General features: G+C 66.8%; 1 protein-coding gene across 1 annotated transcript; it reads left to right on the top strand.

Annotated features, from left to right (window-relative positions):
- The first annotated feature begins 647 nt into the window (after positions 1-647).
- SEMA4C (semaphorin 4C) lies at positions 648-17,491 on the top strand. Its single transcript, XM_054019650.1, has 15 exons — positions 648-770; positions 5,204-5,388; positions 9,731-9,879; positions 10,255-10,317; positions 10,642-10,740; positions 11,169-11,265; positions 11,421-11,537; positions 12,187-12,338; positions 12,643-12,818; positions 13,103-13,247; positions 13,563-13,785; positions 14,116-14,231; positions 14,553-14,710; positions 14,951-15,021; positions 15,604-17,491. The coding sequence occupies exons 2-15, from the start codon at positions 5,277-5,279 to the stop codon at positions 16,440-16,442; spliced, it is 2,517 nt and encodes an 838-aa protein (XP_053875625.1). The 5' UTR covers positions 648-770; positions 5,204-5,276; the 3' UTR covers positions 16,443-17,491.
- The last annotated feature ends 4,041 nt before the right edge of the window (positions 17,492-21,532 follow it).

Raw genomic sequence — 21,532 nt, 5'->3', positions numbered from 1 at the left:
TTCCCAGATTCCTGGGGCCTCCCATGATAGCTTTATCTCCGCCTTTGTCTGCTTGGGCTGGTGGAATCAATAACCAAAGAGTGTTTCAGTTAGCACAAGAGATCCACACACCATCCACATCCCCTGCTCCCAGCCTCCCTCTCCCATCCATTCCCCAGCCTCTCACACCCCATCCCCTGCCCCCAGCCCCATCCATCCCCTGCCCCCAGACTCCCTCTCCCATCCATCCCCCAGCCTCCCACCCCCATCCATACACACCCCCTGCTCCCAGCCTCTCTCTCCCATCCATCCCCCACCCCCATCCATACACACCCCATCCCCTGCCCCCAGCCTCCCTCTCTCATCCCCCCAGTCCTCCACCCCATCCATACACACCTCATCCATCCCCCACCCCCAGACCCCTATCCATACACACCCCATCCACCGCCCAGCCCCCCACCCCATCCATCCCCCACCCAAACACACCCCCATCGACACATCCTATCCATCCCCCAGCCACCCCCGACCGCGGGACCGATCTCAAGGGCTCCCCGTGGCAGCACTTGACGATGGGGGCTGAGCTCCGAGGCGTCCCATTCACTGGCAAAGGAGCCCCGCCCCCGGCTGACGTCACGCGGAGGAGGGGAATCGAGGCAGGCAGGCGAGCGGGCTGCACACTCGGGGCGAGCGAAGAAAGGGCAGAGCCAGCGCCGCGAGCTGGGGACCCCCGAGCGCCCCACTATCCCGGGCCGGTCGGTTCTCGCGCTGGGCCGGGCTCCAGAGCCCCGAAGGTGAGTGGCGGGAGGGGAGAAGCCGCTTTTGTTCCTGTCCGGTATTTACGGGGCCGCTGCCCGGCTCGTGGCTCAGAGGGACGCGAACCCAGCGCCCCCCCCCCCCCCCCGTGCATCCGGCACCCCGCTTTGCAGGGCAGCCCCCCCGAAACGGACCCACGTTCTTTGTGCGAACTAGCCTTGAGCTGGGGGCGAGCGCCCGCCCCCGGGAACTGGGGGGGTCCGCTGCTAGCGAAGCCCAGCCCGGCCTCTCCGGACCAGCTCGGCCAGGGGCTGGGCCCCCAGCGCCCCCTCCTGCCGCCCCCCAACTCAGCCGAGCGCGTCTGCGCGGCGTGGGGGCGCCGAGGGGGCCCGCTAGGCGAGGGGCTGGGGGGGCCGCCGGGCGGGGGGCGGTTGGGGGGCGCTGGGTTTGCTCTCTCCGGGCACCAGCTGCGCTGCAAAGTTTTCAGGCTGGGCGCTCGGGGCTGTGGGTTGGGCTGGGGCGGGTTGGACTCTGGTGTGGGGGCAGATCTGCGGCTGGTTACTAACCCCCCCCCCCCAGAAAAGCCCCTTTGTCCTCAGTGCACCCCGGGCTCGTGCAACCCCTCCCCGGCCTCGCCTGGGGGAGCGGGACCCCTCAGCCCCGGGGCTCGGGCTCCCCGCGAATGGCCGGAGAAGTCCCCGGAGCGGGGGGTCCCCGACTCCGCGCTCCGGGACCCAGAATCTCGCTCCCTGCCCAGGTCGTGTCAGTAAAGCCGCGGCTCCGCAGCCCGCTGAGCTTGCAAAAGGCTCCGGCCGCTTCTCCTTTCTCTGCCTCCGAGCTCCGCTGGGAAAACAAAACCCAGCCCCGCGCCCCCGTGGGCGGGGGAGCGTAGGGTGCGCGCAAGGAGCGCGCAGCGCCATCTGCGAGCCTCTTTCTCTCCCCACTTGGGGTTATTGGTCTCCGGGCTCCCCTCGCTGCTCCGGCCCCAGGGCGCCCCGTGGCGCTGGCTGCCGCCTGCCCCCATCTTCGGGGGGCCGGAGCCGAGCTTGGCCTCGCTGCTGGGCGCTGCCATGCTCGGGCCTTTGATGCAGGAGTTGGGGGCTGGGGTGGGGGATCCGCCCCCCTGCGCCGCCCCCCCCTGCGCCGCCCCCGGGCGGCTTCCCTAGAGCCTCTCGTGCCCGGCGGGCCACGGAGCTGGCAGCGCCCTCGCCCGGCTCGGTCCCTTTGGGGGGCCGGTCCCCGCCCCACCCCGCTTGGCAGGGCCGGTCCCCGAGAGCAGCGGGCAGTGCCCGCGCCGGCCGGCAGGGGGCGGAGCGCTCCGGGCTTTTGTTCCTTCGCAGCCCGAGGGGCGGGGGGCTGCCGGGGGCGGCTCCGTGCTGGGCGGGGGAGGGGGATGGGCGGCTGCTGGGGGCCGATCGGGGGGGCTTTCGGCCCCGCTGCACCCAGCGGAGTCCCCGCAGCTCACCCCCTGCCCTGTTGCCGGGCTGGCTGTGGGGGTGCGTTGGGCAGAGGGGCTGGCTAGTGCTGGGCCTGCTGTCAGTGTGCTTACCCCTGCCCCTTCTGGGGTGGGGAGCCCTATAGGGAGAACCAGGGAGTCTCTCCCCCCTGGCTGGGGAATGGCCAAGCCCCCCGGTGGCTGCCTTGCCCCCCTTACCACACTCAGCAGCTGGGCCCCCAGGCTGGGCTCAGCTGGCGTGTGCAGCTGCTCCGCTGGCCTGGCCGTGTGTGGCCGGGGATCTGGGGCCCCCCAGAGGTCCCCCTTGGCAGATGCCTTGGCATTGCCCCTTGCCATGCTCCGTGGGATAACGGCCACCCCGGCTTCAGGCCTGGCGTCTCCCATGGGCCCTGGGCTCGGTCTCCTCTGCCCCTCGCTGAGGGAGCGCGTGGGGGCTGGTTAGGCTGAGCCCTGTGCATGGGGTGATGCCCCTCCCCCCATGTGGTGCCCATCATTTCCCCCTGCCCCGGGGAAGCTGGAAGGTGGGTGCCCATGTGCGGGGGGCAGGCCTTTCCTCGAAGGAGAGCATGTCGCTGTCCTGCTGCGGGTGGCTCCCGACATGTGGGTCCGGCAGCCTGTGGAGCAGGGGCAGGAGCTCTGGTCTCTGCCCAGCCCAGGCGCCTGCGGAGGGCAGGATCAATCCCTTGCGCAGGAACCGACCAGGACTCTGGCTTGGTCTCCCTAGCTGCCCATCCCCTGTCCCCATGGGCTGCCCTGGGCCCCGACCCCTCCAGCCCCCCAAGCAGCTGCCAGGCAGTGGCGGTTGCTGTGACGTGGGTGTTTGACATGCTGGTCTAAGACCCACCAACTCTGAGGGGCTGTAAGCAGGGGCCAGTCCCCGCAGGCCGGACTGGGCCGGAAGGGTTCCAGAGGCTCCCTCGGCTCTGTTGGGGGTGGTGAGCTCTGGTGGGGGCAGGGGCTGCCCCCTTGGCTCTTTCCCAGCTGGATCTGGCTTCCTGGCCGGGCTGGCCATGATTCCCACAGCCCACTGCCTCGCTTCCTGGCCGGAAATCCATTTCTCCCCTGCCGTGTCCTTCCCCGCAGGAGCCGGGTGGGAGAGGCAGCTTCCTGCTTCCCTTCATGGAAAACAGCTCTGTTCCTGCCACTGTCTTGCTGGTAACCTGTGAGCGCTTTCCATATCCCTGGGCCCCACAGCCTGGCCGTCAACCCTCCCCCCCGCTCCGGCCCCTACCCAGCTAGTCGCCACGGCACCTTCTGCCCTCTGAGGCCAGGTCCCACCCATGGTCTCTGTCAGTCCCTCCCCAGGACATAGAATCATAGAATATCAGGGTGGAAGAGCCCTCAGGAGGTCATCTAGTCCAACCCCCTGCTCGAAGCAGGACCAACATCAACTAAATCATCCCAGCCAGGGCTTTGTCAAGCCTGACCTTAAAAACCTCTAAGGAAGGAGATTCCACCACCTCCCTAGGTAACCCATTCCATGCTGGGGGCCTGTCCGGGGCTCTGGGCAGCGGTGTCCCCCTCTCCCCGGGTGGCATGTTTCTGCCCACTCTGCTCCAGGCTGGCAGCGGGAAGCCTGGGGTCCAGGGTGGCAAAGGCCCAGAACAAGGCAGGAGAGAGCCCAGCCTGCTGGCAATGCCAGCCTTTTCGCTGGGATGCTCAGTCTTCAAACATCCTGAATGCAGAAGGGGGGGCCTGACACCAGGCTATTTCAGATTCTCCCCTGGCAATTGCTCCCCCTTGTACCTTGCAGCCAAGGGTCCCAAAGCCCCTCGCTGGTGTGGAGGTAACTCACCAGCCGCCACCTGTGCTGGTGTCATTCTACCCATGTTGCGGGGGAAACTGAGGCACAAAGCGATGAGACTTACCCGAGGTCAGAGAGGGAGTCTGTCAGGGCTGGGACCTGCCCTGTCAGGGATTGGCTGAGGGGGGCTAAAGCGGATTCAGGGGGCCCCTTTGGGCTCTGTCTGACTGGGGAAAGCCCCTCACCCGTCCCTGGGTGGAGTTTCCTCCTGCAGAGGATGTGAAGGCGGCAAGGTGGAGTGATCCCAGGGGAGTGTGTGCGTGGGGGCGGGGGGCGCAGCTGTGCATCAGCTGGGAAGAGGAAGGAGCAGCGTTGCTGCCAGCCCCCGCACCACACCCCCCCGCTGACTCAGCGCCAGACCCATTGATGGCAGGAAGTAGTTATGGAAGGAGGTGACCACAAAAAGGGGAATCCGTGACCCAGGGGTAGCACTGGCTCCACTTGGCGGGGTGGTGGTGGGGAGCCTCCGGCTTGGTGGGGGGCAGGGAGCAGCTCCCTGCAGGAGGCGCTGGTGCACACGCCTGCCCCCTGCTGCCTGGGTCAGCAGTGCACCTCCGGCTCCTGCAGGGGGCACTTGGCTAGGTGGGGGGGCAGGGGCGGGGCACTCGGCTACGTGGGGGGCAGAGGCGGGGGCGCTGGCCATGGATCTGGCCACTTGATACCGTTCAGCGAGGGGAGCCAAGCACTTCTGTGTGCGGCCCTGAGGGGCGGGGAGAGGCCCAGCCTTGGGGGGCACCGGGGTATCGCTGTGTCTCTGCTTCTAGCCACTGGCCTCGCCAGCTCGTGGGGCAGAAATGCTGCTCTGGCCTGGCCCTGGGCTGTGGGGCAGGGCTGGACAGAGGTGTCCTGCTCGCCTCAGGAGGCTAGAGGAGGTCTTAGGAGTCAGGACTCCTGGGTTCTGCCCCCACCTCCCTCTCTGACACTGGGCAAATCCCCGCCTCCCCGCAGCCTGGCCCTTGGCTCATGCCCTGGCTGGCTGGGTCAGACTCTTTTCCCCTTCCATGGGGCTGGGGCAGGGGGCTTGGCAGGGAGCGCTCTGCAGGGGATTGGGGGAGGAATCTGAGTCTGTGTCTGGCTCAGTCCCCCCCAGCTCCCCGAGCGCTCAGAGCAGAAGCGTCTCAATGGCTCCCTTGTCCCCGTTTCCTGCCTGCCCACGTGCTTTGGCTCCTCTGCCCTTGGCCCCCCGTAACCGGCCTGTCTCTCCCCGCCAGGCCGCCCAGAGCAGTGAGGGCACGAAAGGAGCTGGACGCAGGGAGGCCCGACCCCAGCGCGCCACGGGGCAGCATGGACGCCAGCCTCCCAGGCCTCGCCCTGCTCACCACCGTCTTTCTGAGCGTGGGCACCGCCGACGCCGCCTGGTGGAACCTGGTACCCAGGAAAACCATCCCCTACAATGGTGAGTGCAGCGATGGCGGGGCTGGGGCGGATGTGTCGTGGCTCTGTTGGGTAGCGCCCGCCCTGGGTTGGCAGTAAGCACTGAACTGTTGTGGTGCCCTGGGCTGGGCTTTTTGGCGTTACACCGGCTGATTGGGGGGGGAGGGGCTGGGAATGCCCCATCAGACAGACCCCCAGGGCCTGGTCCCAGGAGCGTCCGTTCCACGGTGCTGAGCTGGATCCCAGGGATTCAAGGCAGAGGGGCCTGGAGGGACAATGTATTTTAACAGAGAAGTCGAGGGTCTGGCTCCCCACTGCTGAGACTGGGGAGAGGTATGTGTGTGTGTGTGTGTGGGGGGGGGGGTGTCTGTGCCTGTCACTGTCAGGCTCGCATTCCCTGCTCTGCAGCCACAACCACCTCTTGCTGTTTAAAGGGGAATGCAGAGACGCACCTGATCCCGGGACTCCAGAAGCTGGGGTTTTAAGGAAACTCCCAAATCCCATGTGCCTCACTGCCGCCTCTCCCGGCTTCCTGCTAAGGGAACCCCCTTTTCCTGGGGAGCGGCTCCCCCCTTGCCTGGCTCACTGTGCAGTGAGGGCGAGGGGCCAGCAGGGTCCCTGTGCTGGGGGCGAATGTGGAGGATTCCTGCCTTCGGGGTGGTCCGGGGGAGCTCCCCGTCCAGCCTGCACCCGCCCCAGCAGAGGAAGGCAGGCCCAGCAGTTAGGGTGCTGGCTGGGACTTGGCAGACCTGGGTACAGTCCCCTGGGCAGCCATGGCCTCCCTGTGTCCTGGGGGAATTCCTGGAGCCTGTTCCCCGGGACAGGAGCACGTCCCAGGCACCCCCTGGTCTGACTCAAGGGGCTGAAGCTGGGAGAGGCAAGGGGCTGCTGCAGCGAAGCTGGTGGGTGCTCAGCCCTGGAGCCCTTGACTGGTGAGGGAGTTGCCAGGGGGACACACTACAGTCGCTCTGAGCCCCGTGGGGGGGCAAAGCCAGTTTGGGGAGCTCAGGGCCCAGTACTGTGCGTGGGGCACAGGGCAGCACCCATGGCCCTGGCAGCCTGGCCCCTCCCTCGGGGGCAGCCCGGCCCTTTGGATAAATCTCGCTGGCACAGTCGGGCCATGGTGAGACGTGGTGGCCGGGCGCCGCTGGTGGGCATCTCCCGCTGGCATGGGATTGGGAGCCCCATCTCCCCCCCCCCCCCGGGTCCCCCACCAACAGGCATGCGGCATCCCACCCTGCCCTCCCACTGGGTGCCTGGCTCTAGCTGTGATGCACCAAACGTGGCATCTGCAGGCCAGGAGCTCTGTGGGGTAAGGCGGGGGCCTCCCTCCCTGGCCTGGCCATGGCTCACAGGCCAAATCAGGTGCTCGCCCCCTGGCTCCGTGGTGCCTACACTGGGGTCCCCAGACCCTCCCTGTCCCCCTCCCACTGGTGAAGTGCTGCTCTCAGCACCGTGCTGGTGGGAAGGGGGCTCCGTCCTGCCCTGCCCGGGGGCCTGGCTGGCCCCAAGGGGCTGCCTCTCCGGAGGTGACATCAGGTGTTTGCGCCAGCCCCGGGCAATGATCTCATCCTGTTTGCTGCTCGCTGCCCTCCCCAGGGCTCCCTTCCCCTCCCGCCCACATCCTGCGTCCTGCTGCTCCCCCAGCGCGGGGGCTGGGGAGTGCCCGGGGGCAGCCTCCGTCCCTTGTACCCACAGCTTCTCGTTCGGCTCCTGCCATGCGGGGTGGGTGCCCGGCCCTTGTGCCCATGCAGGGGCTGCTCTGCACCCTGGGCGCTCCCCCCTCAGTCCTGCGTTCCCCGCCTTGGCTCTGGCTCTGGGGTCTGATGTGTCCTGTGGCGGTGCTCCTCAGTCCCGACCCACAGCCCCCCCTTCTGCCAGGCTCTCTGCGCCCAGGGCAGGTTTTCCTCCTGGGCCCCCTTCAGCACTCGGGCTCTGCAACTCCCTCTCCTCCCTCCCCCCCGCCCCGGGCACCCCAGTCCCTGCAGGAGCTGAGACGTACTCGCCAGTCTGGGGTTGCGCTGGGACTGGCTGCCTGGGGGTGGACACTGCCCATTGGGTCCTCGTCCCATGAGAGCTGCTGGTGCCTGCTCTACCCTCTGTGAGGGGCTGGGCTCATCCTCTCAGGTGCTGCTGCCTGGGGCCTGGTCCCCATATGGTGGGGGCTCCCCTCCCCCACCCTGCTGAACCCCAGGCTGGGGAGTGGGGGCGGGGGCTGATTGAAGCCAGGTGCCGGCTTTGATCGGCCGCGGCACTGGGGCGGGTTCCGCTCCCCGGCTCTAATGGGCCCCAGCTGGCGGAGCGGCCGAGCCAGCTCCCTCAGTGCCAAGGCCCCAGGTTCTCAGGCTGACCTGGAAGCTCTGCTCTCCGGGGTGCTGGGTTGTGCTGGAGGGTCTCCCCCACCCCCCAGTACTCCTGCCCTGTGCCGAAGGAGTCCCTGGGTGCTCGTGTGGGGGAGGGGGTGCGACAGTCTCTGTGGAGCCTCGTTCCCTGCATCCAGTCCCACTTTGCCTGTGTCACCTCAAGGTGCCCATGCTGCCCGCCTGCGACCTGTGGGCTCCCCCCACCCCCCGACTCTAGGCGCTGGGGATGCCAAGGCTGGCAGGGTCTGTGCCGCAGGGCGTGGGGGCAGAGGTGAGCTAGCCATGGGGGCTCCGGCTTTGGCTTGGCACCTGCTGTGCCCGTGCTGTGTCTTGCCTTGATGTCAGCGCTTGGCTGCCCTCGCCCTGGGTCCAGGAAGATGCCCCTGGGCGGCCTGGTTGGACCCCTCCATGCCAGCTGGCGTGTGTGTGTTTGTGTTTGGGGGTGGCAGCGTCTGGGAATCTCCCTGTGCCCCAGGTGCCGTCATGCCAGGCACCGTACAGACCCTGACGGCAGAGCCGGTCCCTGCCCTGGGGTGACGTGCTCCTGGGTGGGGGATTGGGACACAGGAGGCTTCTTGGAAGTGGGGGGCGGGGTCCCCATTTCCCCAAGGCTATAGGCCAGCCTGAAGTGGTCTGTACCCTGGGCCGTGCATGGCTGGCTTGTGAGCCATCTGCGCCAGCCTGAGCCGCACTCGGTTTGTGTGGGGGGCTCACGTTGCGGCTGGTAACGTGACCGGGCTGGTGCTGGGTTTCCTGCCATCAGCTTGGGCCAGCTCTGCTTACAGGCCTGACTTCCCTCTCCAGCCTCCCTCCAGCCTCCGGGCTGGCTAGGGAGTTCGGTGCCCTGCACGTTGTGTCTGGCCTGGAGCAGAGCGAATGGGGAGCTGTGTGGGCGACAGCTTCCCCCCCCCCCCCCCAGCAGTGCCTGGCAGATCTCCTCCCCCCAGCCCAGAGTGGCTTGAGTACCTCTGTATGCTCCCCACCCCCGCGCTCCGCTCTCCCGTCAATGTGCCCTTTCTCTGAACAAAGCTGGCCCTGGGGGCTGGGCAGGGGCTCGGCAAAGGGCCCCTCTGCCAGGGCGCCAGGCTCAGCACTCTCCGGTTCCACCCGGCGCATCCCCGACAATGGCTCCCTTGTCCAGCCAGCGCGAGGAGCAAGCGGCTCCCTGGAGGACAATGGGGGCTTCCGGGAAGGGGCTGGCATCCGGGGTGGGGCTGGCTGGAGCAGTCGGTCCCACGTGAGCTCAGCAGGTCTCTGCGCCCCGTGGGGCCTGGGGCACGTTGGAGCTGAATTTGTCTCCAGGGTCAGGGTGTCTGCGAACAAGATCACGAGCTCAGGGCTGTTCCCAGCTAGAATAGGGGGCTGCGGGTCGGGAGTGAGGAGCATGCCAGATCTGCGGGGGAGCCCAGGGCTGGGGATCCAGAGGGAGGGGCTGCCAGCCACGGCAGTGTAAGGAGGTGGTGTGTGGCCAGCCCCGTCTCTGCTGGGGGCTGTTGGCGATCTGTGGGCGGGGAGGGGAGGACAGCTGGAGCAGTTCTGCTCCTGCTGGCACAGAACGAGTTGTCTCCAAGACGCCCTTCTCTAGTCCTGGGTCCAGCCCAGACTCAGCCTCGTCCCCTGCTAGCCATGGCCCCCGGAATCCCTCAGCACCTGCCCTCCAGTGGGTGGGATCCCCCCCCTTGCCCTACAGCTGGTTGGCCCAGTGCCCGGGGTGCCAGCTGAGCAGCCAGCAGGACGTGGGTGGCTCCTGGATCCTGCCTGCCCCCAGGGCAGCCTGGGAGTGAAGGACTCGCCCGCCGTTGCTGGGGCAGGGTGTGGGGCGGGAGCCCCAGTATCACCACACAGCTCTGGAACTTGAGGCCTGGCAGCCTCTTGGCTGGCTGGCACCGAGGAGCAGGCAGTCTGGGACACGGTGGTGGTGCCAGGCCCCAGTCTGGCCCTGTGCCCCCAGGAGCCGCAGGCCCCCGAGTCCTCTGACGCCGTCCCATCCCCTCCCCACAGAGCTGAAGGACGTGGCGAAGCGGTTCTCCAAGGCGGGCGTGTCGCACTACATGACGCTGACGCTGGGCGAGACCGAGAAGGTGCTGTACGTGGGTGCCCGGGAGGCCATCTTCGCCCTCGCCACCGGCACCATGGAGCTGAAGGCAGCGGTAAGAGGGGGCGGCTCTGCTGCGGGGTCCCAGCAGGGGGTGGTGCCACCACAGAGCCTGGGAGGAGGCCCCCAAAGCCTGGCTGGTACGGTCTGCGGTGCCCCCTCCATCTAGGGGGACGGCACTACGAGGGGTCTGGCTGGCCAGGGGGTGCTGGTTAAACAGCCCCTTGGGGAGCAGCGCTCCCTGCTGGGCACCCCCGAACGTGGACGTGTTCTCCTGGGCGCTGGTTGCCGGGAGCCTCCTCTGCCAGGTGAGGGATGTGGTGAGCATGGAGGGCTGAGCGCTATCTGGCTGCAGGAGATGGGGGGTGGGTGGGGCAGGACTGGGGTGGGCTGGCTCAGCCCCTGACCCTGCTTTCCTCTGGCTTGGCAGATCTCCTGGGAGGCTCCTACAGAGAAGAAAGTGGAATGTATCCAGAAGGGCAAGAACAACCAGGTATGCCAGCTGGGCACATGGGCCCCAGCTCCCCTGCCCGCTCCCAGCCTCGCCCCATGCGCAGGAGCAGGGCCCCGGGTCTGAGCCCGCGGGTCTGTACGGCAGCCCCCTGCTGTGTGTGGAGGGGCAGGTCCCGGGGTGGCACAGCGATGGCACGTGCCAGGTTTCTCCCCGGGCCGGGGAGCTGCGGGGGGGTCCCACATCCCCGGGCAAGTTCCACTTGGCTCCATGGCCAGCCCTGCCCTGGCATTGCCGAGGGGGACCTGATAGCCCCACCCCACCCCGGCTAACCAGCCCCCCGCTGACCAGCCCCTTTCTCTCCAGACCGACTGTTTCAATTACATCCGCTTCCTCCAGAGCTACAACAGCTCCCACCTGTACGCGTGCGGCACCTTCGCCTTCCAGCCCAAGTGCACCTATATTGTGAGTACAGCCCGGAGCAGTGCGCCCCCTGCTGGACGGGACAGGGCTGCGCTGGCGGAGCCAGGAGCTCCCACTGCAGCCAGCGGTCCCGCCCTACTCCCCACATTGCCCCCTCCTGGACGGGTCGGGGCTGACGGAGCCGGGAGCTCCTGCCCAGCTCCCCACAGCACCCCCTGCTGGATGGGTCGGGGCTGGGGGAGCCAGGAGATCCCGCTGCCCCATTCTGCCGGCAGAGGCTGGGGGTCCGTGGTGGCGACCGAAGCAGGGGATGCTGACGGGTGCTGCCCGCTAGGTGGACGATGACCGGTGTGGAGCTGTGCCGAGCCTGGGGCATTCTCAGACCCTGCCGTGGACCCAGCACAGCCCCGTCTCTGCAGGCAGCTTCCCACCGGGCCCCATTGACCCTACATGTGGGGTATCTCTTCCAGGAGCTGTCCAGTTTCTCCCTCAACAGGCTGGCCTTCGAGGACGGGAAGGGGAAGTGCCCCTACGACCCGGCCAAGGGCCACACGGGCCTCATCGTGGGTAGGTGGCGCTCTTCGGGGAGGGGCTAGCCTGGGAGGTGTTCGGCTGGGCTGGGGTCTGGGACAGGGCCCAGGGCGCCCAGGCTGGGAGCGGGAGGCTGGTGGGTATTTCTGCCCCGCGCATCCAGTTAACCCCTTCTTGGTCGTGCCGTCCAGATGGCGAGCTGTACTCGGCGACACTCAACAACTTCCTGGGCACAGAGCCGGTGATCCTGCGCAACCTGGGCCCCCACTACTCCATGAAGACGGAGTACCTGGCCTCCTGGCTGAATGGTGAGGGGGGGCTGGGCACCGGGGGCATAAATAACACAGTAGCTCATGCAGCCCCCTTTCTGTGGGGAGAGGGACTCTCACTGCCCCCAGAACCAGCCCATCCCACTGTGGGTCTGGCGAGCAGTCAGGCCCCTGCCTGGGCTCTGCTGCCCGGGATTGAAGCCCCAAGTGTGGATCTCTCCCCACGTGACGTCCGGCTGGGGAGGAGGGGGGATCTGTATTGCTGAGCCGGCCGGGGTGTGTGTGTGTGTGTGTCCTGCAGCAGCCCAGGGGTGCCATTGGAGGGGGCGCAGCCGGGCCAGCTCCAGAGGGCGTCTGGCTCCAAGCATGACGGCAGGGCCGGCTCCGGCAAGCAGGTGCTTGGGGCGGCGCTCCAGAGAGGGGCAGCACGTCCAGCTATTCGGCGGCAATTCGGCGGACGGTCCCTCACTCCAGCTCAGAGTGAAGGACCTCCTGCCGAATAGCCGCCGCAGATCATGATCGCGGCTTTTTTTGACTGCTTGGGGTGGCCAAAACCCTGGAGCCGGCCCTGCATGACGGGAGGCAGCCGGGGGGCTCCTCCCCACAGCACTGGGATTTGGGGGCCCGAGCGAAGAGCTGGGGGGCTGTGGGGCCCACGAGCCCTGGTCTCACGTGCCTCCCATTGCAGAGCCCCACTTCGTGGGCTCAGCCTACGTGCAGGAGAGCGTGGGCAGCCCCAGTGGGGACGACGACAAGGTCTACTTCTTCTTCAGCGAGCGGGCCGTGGAGTACGACTGCTACGCCGAGCAGGTGGTGGCCCGGGTGGCCCGGGTCTGCAAGGTACGGCCGGGGCGCTGTGGCAACCAGCCCTCGGACAGGGGCCCGTGCCGGGCGGGAGGTGCGCCCAGAGACACTGCGGTTTGGCCAGAGCCCGTGGGCCAGGTTGGGCCCTGACCTGAGCAGGAATGGGCCCAGCTGGGTACGGAGCTCGCTCCAGGCCTGAGCCCGCGGCCGGTGCGAGGGGACCCTGGTGATGGCCTGGTGTCATGGGGGCAGGAGACCTCCCGGGACCCGGGTGCCAGGCAGTGGGGCTCTCGGGGTCTGGCCTGTCCCGCCCCCTCACGTGGTGCCTCCCTCTCCCCAGGGGGACGTGGGCGGCGCCCGGACCCTGCAGAAGAAGTGGACGACGTTCCTCAAGGCCCGGCTGGTCTGCTCCATCCCGGAGCAGCAGCTGCACTTCAACCGGCTGCAGGCCGTGTACACGCTGGGCGGGACCACCTGGCGCGACACCATTTTCTTCGGCCTCTTCCAGGCTCGCTGGTGAGCACAGGAGCCCCGGGCCACTGGGCATCCCCATGGGCCCTGCAGCCTCCATCCCACCTACACCCCCGCCCCTCTGCAGCCGGTGCTAGCCCTGCCATTGGGCCTGTCTCCCCAGGGCTGCACCCCAACTCTCACACGTCCCCCATGGCAGTAACTTTCCCCTGGCTCCCTCCCACCCCCCAGGCTCTGCCCTGGCCATCACCCTCCCTCCCCACCCCCTATCCTTCCAGCACCCCCAGCCTCAGCTCCATGCCGGGTCTCACCTCCCCTCCCTCCCACAGGGGGGACGTGGACGTCTCTGCTGTCTGCCAGTACCACATTGAGGACGTGCGCAAGGCCTTCGAGGGGCCCTACAAGGAGTACCGGGAGCAGGCCCAGAATTGGGGCAGGTACTCGGACCAGGTGCCCAGCCCCCGGCCTGGGGCGGTAAGTGCCATGGGGACCGGGGAGACCCAGCCATCACAGTGGGGAGGCTCTCTCATCTCTGCCAGGGGCCACCCCTCCCCCCCCGAGCACTCAGCAGTGTCCCCTCGGGGGCTGGATTGGCACTCACTAATCCCCACCCCCACCCCGGGCTGCCCTGGGAGGTGCCACCCGCACTCCCTGCCTGCCAGGGTCCCTCCCCCCAGTGTGGGCACTTCAGCTGCCTCTACCCCCCAGGCTGCCAGCTGAGCTATGCCCTGCCCCCCAGGTTGGTGGTGTCCTCTGCCCTCACTTGGTGTCCGGCCCCTCTCCCCTCAGTGCATCACTGACTGGCACCGGCAGAATGGCGTCGCCAGCTCGCTGGAGCTGCCCGACAACACGCTGAACTTTGCCAAGAAGCACCCGCTGATGGACGAGCCGGTGCTGCCGCGCCACGGCCGGCCCCTGCTGCTCAAGAAGGACGCCAACTTCACCCGGCTGGTGGTGGACCGGGTGCGCGGGCTGGATGGGGCCTCCTACAACGTGCTCTTCATTGGGACAGGTACTTGCCAGGGCTCTGCTCCCCTTTACCCCCCCCCCCCCACTTCCAATCTCTGGGCCCTTGAGCCAGACCGGGCCCAGCCCTGCCCAGCGGCGGGGGTGCAGTGGGGGGAGGGGCAACTCCCAGCCGCATGGCGCAACAATGCTGGGGGGGCCGCTTTGGGAGCTGCTGAGCATATGATGGGGAGCAACTTGGGAGGTGTATCTCCCAGCATGGGGCAGCCTAAGGGTTCCTGGGGGCGCTAAGGGTGTGGTACAGGAGTGATGGGGGGTGCCCGGGGGCCCTCCCCTGCCCACAGCTCCTTGCAATCCTGCCCTGCGGCTCTTCCAGATGACGGGTGGCTCCACAAGGCCCTGGTCCTGCCCTCCCGCGTCCACCTCGTGGAGGAGCTGCAGGTCTTCGAGCCGGCGCAACCCATCGAGAGCCTCGTGCTGGCCCACCAGAAGGTAGGGAGCAGGGCACCTTGGGGACAACCGGGTGTGGAGGGGGGGCAGAGCACAGGAGGTGGAGGAGGTGCCCTGGGCTGTTGGGGGGCAGAGTGCAGGGGGTTGGGGGGATGCCCTGGACTGTGGGGGGGGCCCAGGGATAATGGGAGGTGTCATTGGGGGGGTGGGGCACGGGGCGGGGATAACCGGGGCGGGTTGGTGGGGGGGCAGGGGGCGGGGATAATCGGGGGGGCTGTTGGGGCGGGGGGCAGGCACAGGGTATGGGGCAGTGATGGCTCTAGGCTGTCCCATCAGCACTGATGTCCGTTTCCCCCCCGCCAGAAGCTGCTCTTTGCTGGCTCTCGCTCCCAGGTGGCGCGGCTGTCCCTGGCCGACTGTGCCAAGTACCGCTCCTGCGCCGACTGCGTCCTGGCTAAGGACCCCTACTGCGCCTGGAGCCGCAATGCCAGCCGCTGCCTCCGGGCTGACGGCTCTGACGGGTGAGGGGGCTGGCCTGGGGGCGGGAAAGTCCACATGGGGGGTGGGAAGGGGTTGTCATTGCAGTGCCCCCTCTAAGAGGGCCCTGATTAGCATCTCCCTGCCCTGCCCCATGGGAAGGTCTCCCCTCACCTCCCCCAGGGCTCTGGCTCCCTTCTGGAGCATGGCCCAAGGGACAGTGACTGCGGCTCGGTGCCCCGCGGGGAACAGCTGGGGCTGTGCTGACTCCGGGTCTCTCTCAGGTCCCTGCTGGTCCAGGACGTGGTGAACGCGGACACGGCTCTCTGCAACCTCCTCCGAGCACCCTCCTCAGGTGAGAGCTCATCAGCGCCCCTCCCCGGGCCGGGAGCTCCCTGGGAGCCAAAGGGGCTGGGGAGGGGGCTGCATTCTGTTAGCTTGAGGGGGGGGCCCTCTCAGCTCAGACTTGAGAGCCAGGACTTCTCTGGCTCTGCTGCTGATTTGCTGCTCCTCTCTGTGCCTTAGTTTTCCCAACTGGACAGCAAGGCTGACTGGTGCTGAGGTACCTGCCCAGGAGCAGTGGGGCGTAGGGCTGAAGCTGCCCTGGGTTCCCCTGTCCCAGGGCCTCTCCTGGGTTGTCCCAGGGACCTGGGTGAAGGGCACTCAGCCGAACACCTCCCGTACCTGCCCTACAGCCCACAGCGACCCCCCACCCACCCCGGCGGTCCTGGCACAGCCCAGGTGTGTCCATGTGCCCAGCTCCTGTGTGAAACCAGCAGCAGTGTCAGAGCCCACGGGGCATGTGCCATCTCCAGGCTGGTCCCTGCAGCCTCAGCAAAGAGGCCTAGGCCAAGGCCCTGGGGCTGGCATCGCTGTGGGATGGGCAGAGGGTCCAGCCCCCACCTCAGCCTGACCCCTTCTCCCCTCTCTCCCGCAGTTAAAATCACTCCCAAGAACATCACAGTGGTGGCCGGCACGGACCTGGTCCTGCCCTGCCGCCTCACCTCCAACCTGGCCCGGGCTCGCTGGACCTTCAACGGGCGGGAGCTGGCCGAGGACCAGGCCTCGGTGCTGTACGACGCCCGCCTGCAGGCCTTGGTCATCCTGGGCACGGGCCCCCAGTGTGGTGGTGCCTACCGGTGCTTCTCGGAGGAGCAGGGCACGCGCCTGGCAGCTGAGGGCTACATAGTGTCGGTGGTGGCAGGCCCGGCCGCCACACTGGAGGCGAGGGCCCCGCTGGAGAGCCTGGGGCTGGTATGGATGGTGGCGATCGCGCTGGGCGCCCTGTGCCTGGTGCTGCTGCTGGTGGTGCTGTCCCTGCGGCGCCGGCTGCGGGAGGAGCTGGCCAAGGGCACCAAAGCTGTGGAGAGCACCCTGGTGTACCCCATCGAGTTGCCCAAGGAGCCCCCCAGCCCCAAGTTCGTTCCCAGCGCCACCTCGGACTCGGATGAGAAGCTCTGGGACCCGGCCAGCTACTACTACTCGGATGGCTCCCTCAAGATCGTGCCAGGCCACGCCGTGTGCCAGAACGGCTCAGCCACCCCCTCGTCCCCCACCAATGGCATCCCCGGGCAGCCCCTGGCCTCCCCGCCCCCGCACTCGCCCAACCGCATCCACCTGGGCAGCGTCCGCGGCTCCTCCTCCAACGGCTACATCCGCCTGCAGCTGGGCGCTGAGGAGCGGCCCGGCTACAGCGACCTGGCTGAGGAGCTACGCCGCAAGCTCCAGCAGCGCCAGGCACTGCCCGACTCCAACCCCGAGGAGTCCTCAGTGTGAGCCCAGGGTTGCGGGCCTCTGACGCAGGCACAGCTACCTCAGACCCAGTTGGGGGCACCGGGTTCCCCTGCCCTGCCTAGCCAGGACGCATGTGGGAACCTTTTTCTAACGACCCTGGTGGATTTTGACCCCCCCGCGGCCGCTGTCCGTATTTCAGTGGATCGGGCCCATTCCGGAGCCCGCCTGGGCCCTGGGAACGGCTGGTTGGGATGTATGGGCAGGTCCTGGATGGACGGACAGAGGGGATGCACGAGTCTGCCCCGGATCCTGGATGGACGGAGCCTACTTAGGACCTGGTGCCTGGAGCAGATGCGGGTGGGATTTTGGAGGCCAGCTCGCCCGAGAGGCACAGCCTGGTGCTGTTGGCTGCTGGTTGGACCCCCCTTGTGACAGCGCTATCCGGTGGGCTCCTGGGGTGGCCACTGGCATGTGGATTCCTTCACCCACTGCTGGGTGGGAGCGAGGGCAGGCCCAGAGCTGACACAAGGCACCCTCCCAGTAATGCTGGGCAGGACTGCATTGCATGCTGGGAACAGGGCACCTGTCCCCATTACCTGTGGGCTGCAGTCCCTGAGCGGGGGGGGGGGGGGGGGAATTGGCTCTGGCCTTCTCCCTGCCCCCCCGAAGGTGGTGCCCTATGGCCTGCATGCTGGTGATGGGCCAATGGTGTCCTTGTGCCGGGGGGGGGGGGGTGCTGGTGAACTGGAGGGCTGTGCCCTGTGGGCTTCCCCCCCGGCCAGCTCAAACCACAGAGATGGACTTGGTGACTTTTCCACACCCCCTCTCTGAGGGGTGGAGGATTTGGGGTGGGGGGTACCAGCGTAAATACCCCCCCACACCTCACCTGGGTCCCTGCCTCTTGGCCAAGCCAGTTCCTGCCCCAGTTACCCCCGATCCCGCACGCCAGCTGCCTCCCCACCCCCTTATCAGTGTAAATAAGCAGCAAGGACCCCCTGACCCCAGTGTAATTTATTTGTTATTGAAATATATTTATTGGCTATAAATACTGGAGTATTTTTATATTAATAATAAAAGGGAGAGAAACTCCAGCTGGTGCCTGTTGCCTTGTGGGAGGGGAGGGTGGGGCTGGTGCCCTCGCTTGGTGCCGGCAGATGCTGTGTTCTGTGCCTGGCTCTACTGGGGTGGGGGTCAGTGTGGAGGTGGGCAGTTGGGCTGAGTTGGGGGGGGGGGACAGCACTGGGCGTTTTGTAGCTAGCGCTGCCCACTGCATGCGCGCGCGCACACACACACACCCCCAGCACTGAGCTGTGGCCTGGGGCTTGGCCCCCAACCTGATCTCCCACCTCGTGGGCCCTGCACCCCCTGCCCGAAGTGTCTGGGCCACAGCGCGGGAGCCCTGCCCTGACTGGGGGAGGGCTGTTCCCGGCCCCCGCCTGTGAGCTCATGGAAAAAGGAGCAGGCGGGCTATAAAAGGGCATTGAGTCTTCCCGGAGTGGAAAAAACTCCGTGCTCCCCTGGGAGCTGGCCTCCCTGCCAAGGGGAAGGGGGGCCCCCCGCCGGGCCTGGAGTGTTCTTAAAGCAGCAGGCCCGGGGTCTCTGCCTAATCCGGGCTGGGGGGGGGGGGAGGTTTCTGTGGCTTGGGGGGAGCCTCTTGCAGCTTTTTCTCCCAGCCCTCTTGGGATCAGCACATGGGCTGGCTGGGGTCCCTCCCCCAACATAAGCCAGGACCCCCGGGTTTCATCTGCTCTGGCACTGCTGCTGTGTGCCCAGGCTCACGTCCCTATGGAGATTTCAGAGTAGCAGCCGTGTTAGTCTGTATCCGCAAAAAGAACAGGAGTACTTGTGGCACCTTAGAGACTAACACATTTAGATGCTCTAATAAATTTGTTAGTCTCTAAGGTGCCACAAGTACTCCTGTCCTTATGGAGAGGGGCCTGATCCTGCTGCACCCCCCTGAGGACAGGCACGTGTGGATCTGTGCTGTGCTCTGCCTACCCTGGGGCATCAGGCTAGGGGGGCTCAGGGCACCCCACTGATCATCTCACTCGCTGGCATTTGAACCCTCCCCTCCTGCTGGCTTAGTCCCAGCATCCCTGCCTGCAGGCGCCTCTCAGAACTGTGCCCCCCACCGCCCAGTATGTGACAAGCTCTGCCTTGAAAGCCACAGGCCTTCCCTTTGCCAGGGTGGTGATGTTTGTACCCAAACCCCAGAGCCTGAGAGATTCCCCCAGTCTCACTCCTGCCTAGCTCTGCCTCATGCTCTCACTAAAGCACAGGTGCCACTTCGAACATTCGCTGCCACCTTGTCACTGTCCAGGTGAGCTGAAGCCAGAGCCAGTGCTAATCTGCTTAACCCTCTAGGGGCAGAGCTAGTCAGGCTTCCTGGGCAGGGCCAGCGCCCTGCTCATTGGAGGGGTGATGTGAAAGTGGGGGAGGGGGTTGGCACCTGGCCAGGTTCCCCCAGGAGCAGCCCCAGGAGTCTGGCCAGAGGCTCGGTCCCTGTTGACAGCTGTCTGCTTTGTGGGGCTTCAGCAGGGCTGCCCCAACGCTGGCTGCTCTCGGGGCTGGCTGGCCTGAGCCCCAGTCGATCCCAGTTAAATCCACACAAACAACCGGGCCCTTTCTCACCAGTCTGACTCCCCTGTAGTCCAGGGGTCGGCAACCTCTCCGAAGCGGTGTCCCAACTCTTCATTTATTCATGGTAATTTAAGGTTTCTCGGGTGGATAATACATTTTACATTTACAGGGGCCAGCAGCGGGCTGAGTGGGGTTGATGGCCGGGACCAGGGCTCGGCAGCAGTGTGCCACAGTAAATCAGCTTGCATGCCGCCTTTGGCACGTGTGCCATAGGTTGCCGACCCCTGCGTAGTCCAAGCTGTGCAGCGTCCGTGGGGACTGGTGTGATCCTGCTGGGGGCGCCATGAGCTCAGGGCCCTTCCCTACCCCACCCCCAGGCCCTGGCCCCTAGGTATGGATGGGGCTATCCTGGCCCCCTGTAGGCCAGTGCCCAGTGCCATAGCGCCCCCTTGTGGTGGGGGAAAGAGCTGGTACTATTGAGCCTTTGCTGGAGGAGCAGTGGACCCTGGCTAGCCGCAGGGGCTGGGGGGGCATGTGCCATGTTGGGCCCAGGCAAGGGGTCTGCTTTCTCTAGCCCTTTGGCAGTGGGGTAGGGGTGCTCCGTGGGGCTGGGGGGGGAGGGGGGAGGATCACGGTTCCTGTACTGCAGGGAGCCCTTCCCGGCCGGGCGGCTCCTTCCCATGGCCGTGCAGCACCAGGACTCGCTCTCAAGTCCTGGCTCCATGTCTTTGCTAATTAATTACCAGAAACAGCTGGAGAAAGCAGAGCCAGCAAAGGGGTGTGTGTGTGTGTGCATGGGCCATCCCTCCCCCCCCCCCACAGCTGGAGAACTGCCCACACCGCTTCCCTCATAACTGATCCTCATGGGAGCGTAGCATTGCTCCTCCCGCCCACCCCTTACAGCTGGGGAAACCGAGGCAGAGCCAGCTCAGGCCACCCAGCATGTTGGCACCCAAGCAAGAGGAGATCCCAGGAACCCTGACTCCTAGCCCTGCCTCAGAGCAGGTGGCTGGGTCAGTCCTTGCCTGTGGCCATGCGAGGGGCTGCTCCCGCTCCAGGCATGCAGCACAGCGGATGTGGCCACGGTGGGCCCTTGCCAGTTGCAGCACAGTGGCCAGGGGATGTGTCAAGGAGGAGTGGGAGGGAAGGAGGAAGGAGCTGCCAGGAAGCCTGGGCTGTGGGGACAGAACTGGGTAGGCTGGGAGCTGGCCAGCCCCAGAGGGCTGGGGGGAGCTGTGGCCTGAGGCCAGGTCCCCCCTCACCCTCCCAATGAGGGGCTCACCAGCACAGCGCTGGGTCCTGCCAGTGGGGTTTTGCTGGGCCTGCTCTCAGAGCCCCAGGTTGGTGGGTGTGGTGCTGCCTGGCCAGCGGGTGGTAGCTATGCCAGGGGCCCGGGACAGGCTCCCACGGACCGCTCCCCGAACCCGAGAGTGGCTTTGGGCCGTCCCGTGGTGGCTCTGCCTGTGCACGTCCTCGCTGGCTCTTCATCTTCCTGCCCTGAGGAGAACTTCTGGGAAGCAGCTTGTGTAACAGCGGTGTGTCCCGGGGCTGGGCCGCTCCCCCCAGCCCTGCAAGGGGTGACCTTCACACGGGGCTGCCCCTCGGCAGGCAGATCACCCCTCTGCCAGCTGGGGTTCTGGGGCGGGTGGGCCAACAGGCCAGCCTGGCACCCCAGTTTTTCTAGGGAGACCCCAGCACGGGTCGGTCCATAGGGTGCTGGGGAGGGGCAGGGGCACCTGTTGCAATCTGGGGGGCCTTTCCTGCCAGCCCCCTCCCGCCTTGCAAGGGTTAATGAATTCAGCCCCCCCACATTGTACTCCTGGGGACACTGGGGGGCCTGGCCAGTGGCTGCAGCGCCCTCTGCTGTCTCAGCCGGCGCCCACAGCTGGATGCACTCGCATGTGAAATTTCCATGGGGAAATTCCAGTCTCCTGCCCTTCTCTGCCATCGGGCCTGCTGCCAGCCTGATCCCAGAGTTGCTCAGTCAGGGGAGGGGGGAATGTGACAGGGCCCCGAGCCCAGCGACGTACTAGTGTGCGTCAGACCCGGCCCAGGCCCAGCCCACTAAGGAAAACAAACACGAGCTCATCTGGGAAAAGAACTGTCCCAGAAAGAGTGCCGGCCCCGTTCCCAGCCTTTCCCACAGCAGCGGGCTGGGCCCACCCGGCCCCTCAGAGTGCAGGGGGCAGCGCTGGGAATCCTGGAGCGCAGCTTGGCCGCTGTCCAGCTGGCAGGGCTGGGGGAGGGAGATGGGGTCAGGGCGGCCATGTGAGACTCAGGGATAGGGTCACAGGTTTTCCCAGCACTGGTGCCTGGCTCAGTGGAGCTGGGCCCAGTCCCCAAAGGAGACACAGGGATTATGCTTGATTATAGGAAATGGGGCTACAGAGCCCCCCGATCCCCCAGGAAAGCACCAAGGGGCCGTGTTCTCTCCGTGGCTTCTCTGGCCAGCCTGCTCCTCCCACGCTGCTGCCCTGGACCCTTGGCCCGAGGCTGGGCCATTCAGCTGTGCTGTCCCCTGGACCCATGGCAGTCTGGGGCGCTCGTTCCTT

The sequence above is a fragment of the Malaclemys terrapin genome, chromosome 2 (genome assembly GCF_027887155.1).
Source record: "Malaclemys terrapin pileata isolate rMalTer1 chromosome 2, rMalTer1.hap1, whole genome shotgun sequence".
Classification (NCBI taxonomy): domain Eukaryota; kingdom Metazoa; phylum Chordata; order Testudines; family Emydidae; genus Malaclemys; species Malaclemys terrapin.
This window is presented reverse-complemented; position numbering and strand designations above follow the sequence as displayed.

What these genes read in the sequence shown, in the direction of transcription:
- SEMA4C (XM_054019650.1), top strand. Translation starts at nt 5,277, where the DNA reads ATGGACGCCAGCCTCCCAGGCCTCGCCCTGCTCACCACCGTCTTTCTG. An exon ending in GGGTGGCCCGGGTCTGCAAG is followed by an intron (nt 12,339 to 12,642) that starts GTACGGCCGGGG and finishes CCCTCTCCCCAG; the next exon opens with GGGGACGTGGGCGGCGCCCG. An exon ending in GGCCTCTTCCAGGCTCGCTG is followed by an intron (nt 12,819 to 13,102) that starts GTGAGCACAGGA and finishes TCCCTCCCACAG; the next exon opens with GGGGGACGTGGACGTCTCTG.